Here is an 11,838-nt window from a genome sequence, read left to right as displayed (position 1 = left end):
TTTGGTTCCTTTGATGTGTCATTTCAAGTGGCTTGAAACCCTTTCTGGAACAATATATGGGTGAAACCTATTTATCTATGTATCCATCCTCACCCACCGAAGCGAGGAACTGTTTATGCAGTGAACAAAGTCGTATGTCTCCTCCCCAGGGAGGGAGAGGTGGGGACCGGATCCCCATTCCACCCCACTGAGTCACTTTCGCCTGCCCGTCTGCTAAGGGACAGCAAGGTCTGTTGCCCCGGTAACTGCCCTGCGACTGCCATGGCAACCGCCACGGCAGGCTCCAGCTACCACCTTGCCCCTTGGGCATCTCCATGGCGACGGGCAGGATGGGGGGCCGCGGGCGCTCCCCGGCTGCGCCTGCGTAGAGGGGCCGGAGAGGGGGCGCGGGCGGGGGGAGGGCCGGGTTCCCTGGCGCGCGCAGCCGCAGAGCCGCGCAGCCTTGCCCGCTCGCCGCGGCGCTGCGCATTTGCCCGCCAGTCCGCCCGTCCGGAGCCCGGCTCGCTGGGGCAGCATGGCGTGGTCGCCGCTGCTCGGCGGGCCGCGGGCCGGGGGCGTCGGCCTCCTGGTGCTGCTGCTGTTGGGCTTAGTTCGGCCGCCCCCCGCGTTCTGCGCACGGCCGGTAAAGGTGCGACACCGGTCGGGCACGGGGTGGGGGTGGCCGGGAGGATGCTGCGGGCCACGGTCCGTGCTCGGCTGCTCTCCCCTCGTCCTCGCGGGCCCCCCGCCTGCTCCCGGACGTGCGGGGGAGATCGGCCAGGGTGGTCCGGGCGCGCCCAGGCCGTGCGGGGCTCGCTGTCCGGGTGTGCGGGGCTCGGCTGGCCTCCACGCCCTGCCCACCCTTGGCCCCTGGCGCGGGCCCGGCCTCGCCCCGCCGCTCGCTGTCCCCGGGACTAGCGCGCATGAAGGCAGGGGTGCGCGCACCGGTCTCTGCCCGGGAGGCGCTGACTGGGGCGTGAGAATGTGCTGGCCCTGTCAGTGCGTGTCCTTTGATGCCAGCGCTTGCGAGCGTCCCTCCAGACGCGCCGTTGCGGGTCTGGGTGTGCAGCGTGTGTGATGCTGGGGGTGTTCCCGCATTTGACTCGTCTCAGGGACCCCGTGTGAGTGTTTGTGAACCCTATGGTGATGGCTCGCCTATGGGCGTGTCCGTGTGCGTGTGTGTGTGTGTGTGTGTGTGAGATTTCGTTTTTTAGGTGGGAGTGGTCTTTGCATCCTCATGCGCACATCCCATTTTGGTCCTGTTGGCCTAAGTGACTAGGATTTTGTATGGGTGTTCCCGAGGCTGCTTCTCCCTGCCCCTTTATGGAGCTGTGTCATTCTGGGGAGAGAAGCCATGATGTCTCCGTGCTGCATTGTGTCTTTAAGGGTGGCGCGTGTCCTTGCATCTGGGCAGCTTGGCCATCGTAACCGCATGGGCAGCCGCCTATGTGAACGTGTGCAGTTCCTCGCGAGGGGATGTGGCAGTGTCGGGTTGCACATGTGACATCTCAAGGCCTGCTAGTGCATGCGAGTGTGTGTGAGGTTGTGATTGCTGGTGAGTGTGTGATTCCCCAGGAGCTAAGGCGTGGTGGGCGCCCAGGGCACCTGGAGCACATCATCCTCCAACTCGTCAGGGCTGTCTGCGTCAGAGATGGGGGACTTAAAAAATTAGTAAATAGTTTATATATGACATACTATAGTTAACATACATGTATGATGTAAGGAATAATGATAAAATAACCCTTGTGTTTACCCACCACTCAGGTTAAGAAATAGAGCATGACAGCCCTGCACCAGGCTGCTTGCTCAGCAGGGAAGCCTGCTTCTCCCTCTCCCACTCCTCCTGCTTGTGTTCCCTCTCTCGCTCTCTCTCTCTGTCAAATAAATAAATAAATAAAAATCTAAAAAAAAAAAAGAAAAGAAATAGAGCATGACCAATAGTTAGAGGCCCCTGGGGGCCCCTTGCGCACAGCAACCCCCCTGCTCCATAATCATTATCCTGTATTTTCTGTTCATTGATTCCTTACTTTCGTTTGTAGCTTCTCACATATGTGTGTATGTCTAAACAATATGTTGTTTAGCCTTTCCTCGTAGAAATGGAATCGTACCAGGCATCAGGCTCCTTGTAGTCACTAGGGGTCACTAGGAAGTCATCAGGGCGTCTGGTAATCTCAGGCAGCCTGCAGTGGAATTCGTTAACTTGCTTTTTTTTTTTTTTTTTGGCTCTGCCTCGGTTGTGAGATGCGCTCGTCATCCACATTTGCACATTGAAGTGCGTGGCTATAATTCATTTATTTTTATTGCTGCCTAATATTTAATTTTCTGAGTATATCATCAGTATATGAGTATAGCATGGTTTATACATGCATTCTCAATAGAATTGGACTGTAGACATTTGGGTGGTTTCCAGGCTTTTTTTCCCCCTTGGTCCACTTCTGTGATGTCACAAACAGTGCCCCATGTGCTTTTTCATGAACTCGGGTCCAGTAGTATGTACACAAAAGCTACCCTGGGGTGTAGCACCCCAGGAGTCGGTCATAGGATTTGTGCGGCGTTTTAGACATAAGCCGAATTGTTTTTCAAAGTTATTTTGGCAATTGAATTCCTACCGGCATGTATGAGAGTTTCTGTTTTTCCCACAGCCATATCAACATTGGGCATCATTAGGTGGTTTGAGTTCTGGCGATCTTTGGGACATATTATGCTTAGTGTCTCATTGGCGCTTTAATTTGCATTTTCCTGATTGCTAATGAGGCTCACTATTTTCCATATATTTAGTAACTCGTTTTGTTTCCTTTTTTGTGAAATACTTGATCATTAGTTTTCCCTATTTTTTTTTAAAGATTTTATTTATTTATTCATGAGAGACAGAGAGAGAGAGAGGCAGAGAGAGAAGCAGGCTCCCAAGGAGCAGGAAGCCCGATGCCGGACCCGACCCCAGGACCCCGAGATCATGACCTGAGCCGAAGGCAGACGCTTAACCATCTGAGCCACCCAGGCGCCCTAGTTTTCCCTATTTTTTAATCTAGTTTTTATTTATTTATTTTTAAAAGATTATATTTATTTATTTGACAGAGAGACCCAGCGAGAGAGGGAACACAAGCAGGCAAGCAGGGGGAGTGGGAGAGGGAGAAGCAGGCTTCCCGCCGAGCAGGGAGCCCGATGCGGGGCTCGATCCCAGGACCCTGGGATCATGACCTGAGCCCAAGGCAGACGCTTAACGACCGAGCCACCCAGGCGCCCCTCTAGTTTTTATTTTTTATTTAAGTAATCTCTACACCCCACGTGGAGCTCAACTCACTACCCCGAGATCAAGAGTCCAAACCTCTAACGACTGAGCCAGCCAGGAGCCTCTCCCTATTTTTATATTAGTTTGTTTTTCTCTTTGCTTTTCAGGCATTTTTTGGTATATTGGATGCTAACCCTTTATTGACTGTTTGTGTTGCGGGCATATTCTCCCGCTCCGGTTTGACTGTTCATTCTTTTTATGGTGTCTTGGGACAAAAAGAAATCCTTAATTTTAATGTAGTCAGATTTATTAATCTTTTCCTTTTTTTAGTATTTTATTTATTTGTCAGAGAGAGAGAGAGCACTCGATCCCAGGACCCTGGGATCATGACCTGAGCCAAAGGCAGACGCTTAACGACTGAGCCACCCAGGCGCCCCTATTTATCATTTCCTTTCCATTGCTCCCACATTTGGGTCATTTGTTGTTCCTGCATGGGTTTTTGAAGGAGTCGGTCCTGTCCCCACTGCTCTGAGTGTCCTTTCTGCCATGTAGCTAGTGCCAATATTTGTGGATCCGTTCTTAAGCTCTCTTCAATCCTATTAATTCCTTCTGCTGGAGTGAATCTACTGTTTAACTGGCCCACTTAATTTTTTTTGAAAGATTTCACGTTTAAGTAATCTCTACATCTAACATAGGGCTGGATCAGGGCTGGATCTCACAACCCAGAGATCCAGTCACAGGCTCCACCCACTGAGCCAGCCAGGAGCCCCCTTGCCTTTTTCATTTTGAATTTCATTTAAAACATATTTGTAGATGTTCTAGGTGTTTCTTTTTCAAATCTTCATAGTCATTTTTATGGTCTTTTGTTCCTTACTCATACTTCTGATACCGGTTTTTTTTTTTTCTTTAAACTTTCTGAAATTGCTTTAAAAATGTCTGAATTGAAAATAATCATTGGGTAATTTATTCTACAGAAAGATTTACACACATGCCAAATGATATATGAACAAGATTATTCATCCCAACATTACAAGAATAGCAAAAGATTGGGGGGGGGGGTGCCTGGCTGGCTCAGTCACTGGAGCGCCAGGTTCTTTTTTTTTTTTTTTTTTTTAAAGATTTTATTTATTTGACAGAGACACAGCGAGAGAGGGAACACAAGCAGGGGGAGTGGGGGAAGGAGAAGCAGCCTTCCCCGCTGAGCAGGGAGCCCGATGCAGGGCTCGATCCCAGGACCCTGGGATCATGACCTGAGCCGAAGGCAGGCGCTTAACGACTGAGCCACCCAGGTGCCCCTGGAGCGCCAGGTTCTTGATGGGGTTGTGAGTTCCAGCCCCACATTGGGTGTAGAGATTACTTAAAAAATAAAATCTTTAAAAAAACAAACAAACCAATAGCAAAAGATTGGAAACACCGTAAATGCCCATCAATCGAAGACTGGTTAAATAAAATGTGTACATCCATACAAAAGAGATTCAACGCAGAGGAAAGAAAGGAAAACAGAGAGAGAGAGAGAGAGAGAGAGAGAAGAGGGAGGGAGGGAGACACGGAGGGAGGGAGGAGAAAGAAAAGAGAGAGAGAAAGGATGTACTGAAAGTACTGGTCTAGACATAGATTCCGAAATGCAAGGTGCGGAACAGTCTGCTACCTTTTGGGCAAAACAAGTGAATAGGAACCTATAAAATGCAAATATGGGTCTTATAGTCCGCAACATCAACGTAGAAAAATCTATGGCTCTCATAAACGCCATCACCACTCCTATAAAGACACCTGTTCTCAGGCAGCCCTGGGGCAAATTCGGAATCACTGGGAAATCGTCGGGGGGAGGGGGGAGTCTCCAGTGGCCTTAGGGGTGTCTGGGTATATTTGAGGGGCCGCGGTGCCTTTGGTGGCATCTGGGGGTGTTTGAGGTCCACGGGGCTCCCCTGGGTGAGGGGGGTCCCTGGCCTGACAGACGCTGACATCTCCCTCCTGCCACGTCTTCCGGCAGGAGCCGCGCGGCCTGGGCGCAGCCTCGTCGCCCCTGGCTGAGGCTGGCGGCCCCCGCCGCTTCCGGCGAGCAGTGCCCCGGGGCGAGGCGGCGGGAGCCGTGCAGGAGCTGGCGCGGGCGCTGGCGCACCTGCTGGAGGCCGAGAGGCAGGAGCGGGCGCGGGCCGAGGCGCAGGAGGCCGAGGATCAGCAGGCGCGCGTCCTGGCGCAGCTGCTGCGCGCCTGGAGCACCCCCCGCACCACCGACCCCGCGCTCGGCCCGGAGGACGACCCCGACGCGCCCGCCGCGCAGCTGGCCCGCGCCCTGCTCCGCGCCCGCCTGGACCCCGCCGCCCTCGCGGCCCAGCTCGTCCCCGGCCCTGTCCCCGCCGCTGCGCTCAGACCCCGGCCCCCGGTCTACGACGACGGTCCCACCGGCCCAGAGGCCGAGGACGCCGGCGACGAGACGCCCGATGTGGACCCGGAGCTGCTGAGGTACCCCCGCAAGGGGTGGGCAGGGGGCGGCGCCTGCATCCCCGGGCTGTGGCGGGGGGGCGGGTAGGAGGGCGAGGGGCGGCGGGGGGGGGGGGCCTGCCTCACGGCGTGCTGCCAACGCCTAGGCCCTGCGATCCTAGGAGGGAGTGGGGACCGCCACCCTAGGTGTTAGGGTCAGAGGTGCTTGGCTGCGGAGACAGTGGGGAACGGGACTGCCGGTCCCGGGCGCGGGAGGGGGGGCTCAGATGTCCGGTTGCTGGGGGAGGAGTGGGAGGCAGGGAAACCACAGTGTGTGCGCCGGGAGGCAGGGCCAACGGGAAAGCAGTGGGCTGGAGACGGCCGGGTCCCCGGGCGGTATGGGCTTGCAGGGCCGTCTGGGCCCTAGGGCAGCGGCGAGGACGCGCGGCACAGCCTCACGGCCTTCCTCTCGGGCTCTCCGGCAGGTACTTGTTGGGGCGAATCCTCGCGGGGAGCGCCGACCCCGAGGCTGTGGCTGCCCCGCGCCGCCTCCGCCGTGCTGCCGACCAGGATCTGGGCCCCGAGGTGCCCCCTGAGGGGGTGCTGGGGGCCCTGCTGCGGGTGAAGCGCCTGGAGACGCCCTCGCCCCAGGCGCCGGTGCGCCGCCTCCTGCCCCCCTGAGCACCGCCCGGGTCCTGCGCACCCTCGGGCCCAGGACCACCCCACCCCAACACCCCGACTGCTCCCCGTCGGCACATCGAGAGCGGCTTACCCCGTCAGCCGCAGTTGCAGCCCTAGAACCCCGAGATCCCCGCCTTTGGCCCCACAATAAATGCGATCTGAAGCAGCTCTATGCTTGTCCAAAGTGGCAGTTTCTGGGGGGGCTGGTGGGCTGAGTGGCGGTGGTGGCCCTTAGACAAAGGCAGAGGGGCCCCTGCCCTGGGTGGGCCCTTTAGAGCCCCCCTCCCCCACTCTGTGCCCCTCTTCTCACTGGGGGAGGCATGGGCCCCACCCCACAGGGCTCTGAGGACACTTTCAGGGCCTGCAGCAGCATTTTCCTGGGGTCCATCCTTCTGAGCACCAAGGGGTGGCTGTGAGGCCTGAGTGGTTTGAGCTGCGCCTCCGGCGGTGTCCACAGGCCCCCATGAGCCTTCCTGCCCCCCGGGGGGGGGGCGGTGGTAAGGGCTACCAGTGGGAAGAGAGGGGGCGGTTGGCCTTCCCAACACACCCCTCCTTGCATGGGGCATGGGGCTCTGCGTGTGAGCAATTCAAACTTGGGCCTCCAGGTCATGAAGAAAGCGTACCTGTCAAGGCAGGGAGATAGGATGCACTGTTTGCGTTTGTTAGCTTCATCTGTAATGTTTAGATATTTAGTTATATGGTATGGAGGGATGCTCTCTCTATTCTCACCCCGACCTGAAGATACTGCGAGTTGTGGCGGGAGCTGGTTTATGCTCCGGCCTTCGCACCGGCTTTACTTCCCTGCATGGTTTTACTCAAATGTCACCTACTCAGTAAGGCTCTCCTTGACCTCGCTGTCCCTCTATTCCTACCCTCGCTTTTAATACATAGCCTCATGTTACATCTGCGAGGGCAGGGATTCTAAGGGTCTTGTTTACCTCTACATCCTTTGCACCCAAAGCAGGGCCTGGCACACAGCGGGCTCCCCCCATTTCTTGAATGAAAGAATTCTCACAACTCAAGTAACATTCTCCCCAGTTTCACTCCCACCCACGTAACACTTGGCACAGAGGCAGCTTTGAAACCTGAGAACACCGTTTATTTAATTTGGCATACAATCTCTTCGCTCGCCAGTTACCATGATGCCCATCACCAAACGAAAATCTCCCCAACAGAGGGATTCATCTATCCCCAGTACACCAACAGTGTCCCACACAGCTAGTTGCTGGGGTGGGGGGGGGGGGGGGGGGGGGGGTGGCCGCCTGTCTAGGATCCACCACCCTAGCCTGGGGGCAGGCCACTCTTCTTGACCGAGATCTTCAGGCCACAGAACAGCCGCAGCGGCACATGGCCTTCTGGTGCCGGGCCTTATCCCCACCCGGCCCTGTCATGGCCTCCTTTGCCATGGCCTCCCGGACCTTTTGGATCTCATGGATGAGCAGGGTAAAGGCCTCCTCTACACCTTGTCGTGTCTTGGCTGAGGTCTCCACGAAGGGGGCCCCCCAGCTCTTCGCAAGGGCTGCAGCAGCGGCCCGAGCATCTCCGGTGGTGCTCACAAGGTCACACTTGTTGCCCACAAGGACGAGGGGCTGGGTGTGGTGAGGGCCCCAGGTGGCCCGCATCTGCTGCAGCTGGGCTAGAGACGAGGGGTCATCCAGGGCGAAGACCCCCAGCACGCCATCCCCAATCGCCACGCACTGGTCACGCAGGGCCCTGTGAGTGGCCTGCCCTGCCGTGTCCAGCACGTTCAGAATGCAGCCCCCATGGCCCAGGGCCACCTCCTTCCAGTAGGAATCCTGGATCGTGGGGTCGTGGTCTTCCACGAAGCACTGGTGGTTCAGCTGGATGGTGAGCGCACTCTTGCCCACGCCACTCGCGCCCACCACGACCGCCTTGTACTCGGGCAGCTGCTTCCCGACACTCTTGGAGGGTGCCTGAGCCCTCTGGCTCTCCTCCTCAGAGCTAAGGCTCCACGTGCCCAGGCCCAGATCAAACATGTTGGCATTTCTCGGCAGCGCCATTCCCCCGGTGCACAGCTCAGGAAAGGGATGTGGACAGCAGGCCCTGCGAGGGAAAGAGAACAGAAGACAAGGGGGGGGGCGGGGGGAGGTTAGGCAAGACCACTCGGGGGCAAGGGGTCAGCTGGGTGTCATTGAATCAACATTTACTAAGTGCCTAGGTGTGTGCAAAGCACCTTCTAGTAGGCCGAACACTTGATGTTGCTTGATCTCTGTCCGTCTCATTCCCTCTACGTGAAGGCGGGGATTTTAAGAGCAGCTTTATTTAGATGTAATTTATATACCACGGTTAATCTAGTTAAAAGTGCACAATTCAATGTTTTTGTTTTTGTTTTTGTTTTAGCATTTTCCCCACTGTCGTGCAACCATCGCCATAATCTAAGAACATTTTCATCACCCGGGAAAAAGAGCTCCTGCCCATTAGCAGCCCCTCCCCCTTCCCGGGGGAGGGCGGGGATTTGGGTCAGTTTTGATTTTGGTTTTGGATCGTATCACCGTTGAGCCCCAAGCCCGGCACTGTGCCGGTCGCAAATCATAGGCCGAGCAACATTCCTGTCCCCAGGGAGTTTGTATTCTAAAAGGTGGAGACAATAAATCAAATAAATCGGCAAATTATGAGGTCGGTTAGCCATTAGCATTAGAATTTAGTCTTTCTTACGTATTCAGCATGCGGCTATTGAGAACCCACTGTGTGGCAAGGACAAACAACTGGGGAAAAGAGTCAAAATAGTTAACAAGCCCCGGCCCCCAAGGAACGTGACAACAACAAAGATAAATCAGTAAAATATACTGCAACAATAGGTGATAAACAGGTGGGAGATGCTTGGTTAATGTTAGGCCTTTTTATTATCATTTAATTTTCATGCATTATTTCCAGCGTCTTCCGGCGAGCGGGGTATTGTGATGGGTGTGGGGAAGGAAGGTGGGAGGTGTGGGGGTGGGGAAGTGGCAGCGAACAAAATAGACTAAAATCCCTGCCCTTGGGAGGATTAGATTCTGGAAGTGAGAAGGAGACCATCAACAAGATAAGCAAGTAAATTATCATGCAGTTAGGAGAGGATGGGCACACAGCAGGTGCTCAATTAGTGTTAGCTATTAATAGCAAATTACCATTAAACTTATTCAATACACATCCTGGCCTCGGTTCCGTGTGTGGCCTCAGGAAATGCATCATAATGGCTGCTACCCCGAGTCTCTCTGGAAACCCGGGGAGAATGGCAGTTTGGGGGCAGATGGTGGGTTCGAGGTCTCGGTGGGGGGTTCTGTTGAATTTGGGATCTGGAGGTCAGGGTTGGGGGGCGGGGAAGGTCCCAGGTGGGGATGCAGCTGTGAGGTCCTCGGCCCAAAGAGACTCCTGGCAATAATTATTAGATGCTCTGGCCCAGAAAGAAGGGGGGCCACAGTGAAGAGAGGTAAACTGAGGACCGATCTCTGGGGGGGGTCCCCCGAACCCTTGGGGACAGAAAGAGGGAGATGATGTAGCAGCGAGGACAGACCGAGAGGCAAGGGCGAGGGCGGAAGCAGCGAGGAGGCCGCTGCAGGGGTCCAAAGCCATCTTCGATGGAGACGTCAGATTCTAAGGTGGAACGAACTGCCAGGATTTGCTCTCAGAGCCAAAGGCGGTGCGTGGGGCGTGGGGAGGGGTGAAGGCTAACTCTCGAGTGTGGGGTCCGGGCAGCTGGGAATCTGAGGGTGCCCGCGCCCGAGGCCGGGGCCGCGCGAGACGGGCTCTCCCCCGTTGGCAAAGGGCTCCGGGAGCGGTAAAGAGCGGCAGGAATGATTTCCCGGGACGTGGGCCTGCGGCAGGGGAGCCGCCTGACGGCCCCGCGACTCTTCCCAGCGCCCCCGAGAGCCTGGGCCATCCGCAGCCAGGCCGCTGGGTCGGCGCGGAACAGCGCCGCCGCCGCAAGCGTGGTGGCCGTGGCGGTTTACCCGCCGGAAGCCAAACGGCCCCGCGGGGGACCGGACCGACGGCAGTGGGGGTCTCCCCCTCCGCGAGGGACACTGAGCCACTTGCTGTGGGCCGAGAGCTACGAGCGTCCCCAAAGGGCCCCTGAGACCCTGTCACCCCCGCCTGGAGCCACCTGGCCCACGGCGTGTGGATTCGCCCAGGATCCAGGGGTGAGCGTCGAGGGGAGGGAGGCACCGGAACCTGGGCGTCTACAAACGGACACCCGCGCCGGGCCACGCTTCCCTTGACTCAGCCCGGGGAGGTGCGGCTGGGGGACCCACAGGTTCTCCCCTAAAGCTGTCCCCCGTTCCCCGGCCGGCCCAGCTCGTCCGGTTTTCTTGGGGGCCGGGACGCCCCAATCCCGAGGCTCGAGCCCATAGCCCCCGCTTCCCGCGCGCGCGGACACCCGCGCCCAGGCTGTCTCCGCTAAGGCGGCTGAGCGAGAACGGGAGGAGGTAGGGGAAGGGTCCCCCTCCAAGCCCACCTCCGTCGCGCCCCCACAGCCCACCGCGGAAAGGCCTCCCCGCTCGGGGCCGGGGGCTGGAGGCCCGGCGGCCCGGCTCACCTCGGTCCTGGGCAAGGCGGGAGTGCTCGGACCCGAACCCACCGCGGCTCTGACAGGACTGACAGAGGAGGAGACGTTCCCACCCCGCCCCAACGGGTAGGGGGGTGGGGAGGCGGGGGGCGGGAGGGGCAGAGGGAGAACGCATGCGCAACGGCGCTCCCAGGCCCCTCTGCCGGCACGCCCCCCTCCCCTCCCGAGGGGTGGGTGTGGGGTGGCGCCCCCGCCAGTAACCAACCGGCCGCAAAGGAGGTGGTCTTGGGGGTGCACCGAGCCAGCGGCGGGACCTCCCTGTGTCCCCCCGGCTGCACCTCTTCCTTACCTTGCCTCCCTCTGGGAGGTGATTTCATGTTTTTGGCTTACGGAGGGTGTCACATTTTTGACCTGAGTGGCCAGACTTTGGCGTAGGTCTCATGAGGGCCTCAAGCAGAGCCTGGGCGGTCTCAAGCAGGCTTTTTGGAAAGCAGCTTGGGGGAGAGGGTTGTGCCTGTTGCTGGAGGGAAAGAGTTGCAGGGGAGGGTTATTGTGTCAGGGCCCTAGGAACCTGATTTGAAGTGGATGGGTGTCAAGCTCAAACATGTCCCAGACTCCCTTGCAGCTATGGCAGCCATGTGACACAGGTCTGACCAATGAGATGGAAGCCCACGTTGTTGAGGGGGGCATCCAGAATGTTCCTTAAAGGAGGGATCACTGAGTTGGCCACAGGCCCCTGCCCCTTCTTCTTGACTGGGTGGGGCTCCGGTGGCCCACCCAGTGGGTATCTTGGGTTCATAAGGTGGCCATGAAGAAAAGCCTAAGAAACCTCAGCTTGAACTGTTCTCAATTGCCAAAGAAATTCTCATTATGTGGGAGAAATAAAACCCCCAAACTATCCTCTGGTTCCTCATCCCTGGTCAATGACAGGCACTCCTTCCCCTAGGAGGTTACGCATGACCACCAAATCTAAGTATGGGAAACCCAGACCACCCACACCCGAATCAGGACAAAAAGACAGATG

At 57.2% G+C, this 11,838-nt stretch overlaps 2 protein-coding genes across 2 annotated transcripts; one reads left to right on the top strand and one right to left on the bottom strand.

Annotated features, from left to right (window-relative positions):
- The first annotated feature begins 493 nt into the window (after positions 1-493).
- Positions 494-6,397, top strand: PCSK1N (proprotein convertase subtilisin/kexin type 1 inhibitor). Its single transcript, XM_035002878.1, has 3 exons — positions 494-628; positions 5,199-5,671; positions 6,115-6,397. The coding sequence occupies exons 1-3, from the start codon at positions 515-517 to the stop codon at positions 6,308-6,310; spliced, it is 783 nt and encodes a 260-aa protein (XP_034858769.1). The 5' UTR covers positions 494-514; the 3' UTR covers positions 6,311-6,397.
- A 1,232-nt stretch (positions 6,398-7,629) lies between these two features.
- Positions 7,630-11,217, bottom strand: ERAS (ES cell expressed Ras). The gene is made up of 2 exons (XM_035002872.1): positions 11,164-11,217; positions 7,630-8,374 (listed from the first exon to the last, which is right to left on the bottom strand). Exon 2 carries the CDS (start codon positions 8,329-8,331, stop codon positions 7,630-7,632), a length of 702 nt encoding a protein of 233 aa, XP_034858763.1. The 5' UTR covers positions 8,332-8,374; positions 11,164-11,217.
- Between the last annotated feature and the right edge of the window lie 621 nt (positions 11,218-11,838).

This window comes from Mirounga leonina, unplaced genomic scaffold (genome assembly GCF_011800145.1).
Source record: "Mirounga leonina isolate KUSES-001 unplaced genomic scaffold, KU_Mleo_1.0 Mir_101609, whole genome shotgun sequence".
NCBI lineage: Eukaryota > Metazoa > Chordata > Mammalia > Carnivora > Phocidae > Mirounga > Mirounga leonina.
This window is presented reverse-complemented; position numbering and strand designations above follow the sequence as displayed.